The sequence below is a fragment of the Silurus aristotelis genome (genome assembly GCF_946808225.1).
Source record: "Silurus aristotelis genome assembly, chromosome: 24".
Taxonomy (NCBI): Eukaryota; Metazoa; Chordata; class Actinopteri; order Siluriformes; family Siluridae; genus Silurus; species Silurus aristotelis.
Window position 1 is genome coordinate 1,175,415 of NC_139597.1, and position 3,377 is coordinate 1,178,791.

The 3,377-nt window shown below is 41.3% G+C and overlaps 1 protein-coding gene across 1 annotated transcript in view; it reads left to right on the plus strand.

The window, feature by feature from the left end:
- Nucleotides 1-1,087, plus strand: part of myf5 (myogenic factor 5) — a 7,733-nt gene extending 6,646 nt beyond the window's left edge. Inside the window, exon 3 of the mRNA XM_083529063.1 lies at nucleotides 314-1,087. Within this exon, the coding sequence (XP_083385189.1) occupies nucleotides 314-477 (164 nt within the window). The 3' untranslated portion in view covers nucleotides 478-1,087. The remainder of the gene's footprint in view (nucleotides 1-313) is intronic.
- Nucleotides 1,088-3,377: the final 2,290 nt, after the last annotated feature.

The window sequence follows — 3,377 nt, forward strand, 5'->3', positions numbered from 1 at the left end:
TATTACATCATCAGCATCATTACATCATCATCTTTAACATTACACACCAAGAGACTTAACAGCTGGACATTAGCTTAAATCTGACTAGCATGGACATGACTAGCATCCAGCACTGGATTTATGAAAATGATGCTGGAATTCAGTGTTAAACTCATCAGCATGATCCAGAAGTTCCACCAGAGTGATTCACGTTACACTTCACACTGGTGTGACACTGATCCTTTATAACAGAGTAGATCGGATTTTTGAGTTGAGCATAAGATCCTTATTTTATATCTGTATCCTCACACTGCTGTGTGTGTGTGTGTGATAGAGGGAGTTACGGAGAGATCTGCAGGAGCGACGAGTTTACAGTGTTTGTCCAGCATCGTGGAGAGACTGTCCTCCAGCAGCACGGACGCTCTTTCACCAAGTCCCTGTGAGTCGCAGTGCAGCACTCCAGAGAGTCCCAACACACTCGTCTACCACGTCCTGTAGGAGGCACACCAAGTGTGTGTGTGTGTGTGTGTGTGTGTGTGTGTGTGTGTGTGTGTGTGTGCATACCTGGGGTCGGGCATCATGTCTAATATCCTGTTACAGTAATCTACAATATCATATACACACACACACACACACACACACACACACACACACACACACACACACACACACACACACACAATGTATTTGTAATTACACTTTCTGTAAATATTTCATTCATTTTTTATGGATAATTATCATTTTTTGAATGATATTAATTTAGTTGATTTTTCTGTATTTGAACTAAAACCACCACTGTGTCCAAAAGTATTGGGACATTTCCACCTTCATGTGATTCTTTTTCAAACTGTTACCACAAACTTGGAGGCACACAATTTAATAAGACGTCTATGGATGCTGTAGTCAGTGAGTAAATTGTCCCTTCACTCGAACTAGGAGACCCCGAACCTGTTCCAGCATGACAGTATGACTGTACACTAAGCCAGCTCCATGAAGATCTGCTTTCCATGGTTTGGATTTGGTGGAAGATCTCCTGCTATAGAACTCCAACCCTATTGAACACCTTTGGGATGAATGTGAACGCTGACTGCACCCCACAAAATCTAGTGGAACATTCCAAAAGAGAAAAAGGAACACATCCCTATAAGGAGCACATCACACACACACACACACACACACACACACACACACACACACACACACACACACAGAGTACTGAATATAAACCTCTGTTTTGTGTTACTTTGTGTAAAGTTGAGTTTTTGTAAATATTTGTGTACATTCTATTTGTTAAATGTAACTTTTTACTGCATTCACGTGCTTTATATTTAAACATTTTTATTTTCTCTCTCGCTCTTTGATCTGCTTCTTTTTTCTTGCCCTCATGTTACAGATGGAAAAAAAGGAATAATTGAAATAAATAAATAAATAAATCTTGTACAGAAGCTGTTTCGTGTCTCTCAGTAGAGACGCCCAGAGCAGCATGTACGGTTCCTCCACACGCCATTTGTCATGGTTCAGAGGTGTGTGTGTGTGTGTGTGTGTGTGTGTGTGTGTGTGTGTGGGAGCAACAGATGATGAGGCGTTGAAGAAAAAGCAAAGGAGGAGGAAATAAGGGTTTGTGTAGCATCGTGTGTAACGCAACAAATGCGACACATCCTTCACACCTTTAATGCCATTGCCATGAACAAATGGCTTTGTGCTGACACGTCGTGTGTGTGTGTGTGTGTGTGTGTGTGTGTGTGTGTGTGTGTGTGTGTGTGTGTGAGCATCTGACACTTATGCAAGACATTTAACCCTTTCATTTCCCTCCAAACACTTTTAAGAACTTTATAAGAGACTACAGATAAGCACACACACACACATACATATACACACACACACACACACACACGCACACACACACACATACACGCACACATACATATACACACACACACACACACACGCGCGCGCACACACATACACACATACATATACACACACACACACACACACACACATATATACACACACACACACACACACACACACACACACACACACACACACACACTAACTTAAACTTCAGGAATCAGATTTCTCTTTAAATAGCCTGTTGGGTAAAAATGCACTTTTGTGTGTGTGTGTGTGTGTGTGTGTGTGTGTGTGTGTGTGTGTGTGTGTGTGTGTGTGTGTGTGTTTTAACAGAGATATGGGTCAGTATTGTGTATTAACCTGCTGATAACTAGGGGACAAATACAACGCAATACAAAACAACAAAAAATAAAACCCCACAAACATAAAACAACACAAAAAACTAACAAAAAACACAACAAACAACAACCCTACAACATTAACAGCAAAATACCAAACAAAATAAAAAATAAACACACACAAGACTAAACAAAACAACTAAACAAAAAAACACAACACAACATCTAAAAACTATAGGACAGGAGTCGACTCTGAACCTGATGGACGACTTCTCAGGTCTTCTGACTCACAGGTTCTCAAGCTCTCAGGCTCTGGGGCTCTTAGGTTCACAGGTACTGAGACTCTTAGGTTCACAGGTACTGAGACTCTTAGGTTCACAGGTACTGAGACTCTTAGGTTCACAGGTACTGAGACTCTTAGGTTCACAGGTACTGAGACTCTTAGGTTCACAGGTACTGAGACTCTTAGGTTCACAGGTACTCAGGCTCTTAGGTTCACAGGTACTGAGACTCTTAGGTTCACAGGTACTGAGACTCTTAGGTTCACAGGTACTGAGACTCTTAGGTTCACAGGTACTGAGACTCTTAGGTTCACAGGTACTCAGGCTCTTAGGTTCACAGGTACTGAGACTCTTAGGTTCACAGGTACTCAGGCTCTTAGGTTCACAGGTACTGAGACTCTAAGGTTTACAGGTACTGAGACTCTTAGGTTCACAGGTACTGAGACTCTTAGGTTCACAGGCTCTGAGACTCTTAGGTTCACAGGTACTCAGGCTCTTAGGTTCACAGGTACTGAGACTCTTAGGTTCACAGGTACTGAGACTCTTAGGTTCACAGGTACTCAGACTCTTAGGTCTTCAGCTTCTCTGGCTCTCGTTCTCAGGTACTCCAGCTCCAGAAAACTGCTGTGATTGATTTTAGCCACCAGGAGGCAGTAAAGGGCAACGTAGCCAGATGATCTACATCCAGTGTTGCCTGGTTGATGATTGAGATCAGAAATGGAATAAATGCTACTCTTTACATCCACGTTGAGCAGAAAAGCATCTTAAAGCTGCTGTAATATAATAAAGCAGGTGTTTAAAATAGTAAATCAGAAAATAATAGAATAAAAATGTCTCAGAAATTGTTTAAACATAAATTGATTAATTGATTGATATGGAATATAAAGACAGGACAGAAGATAAACCAGTGGAGACTCTAATG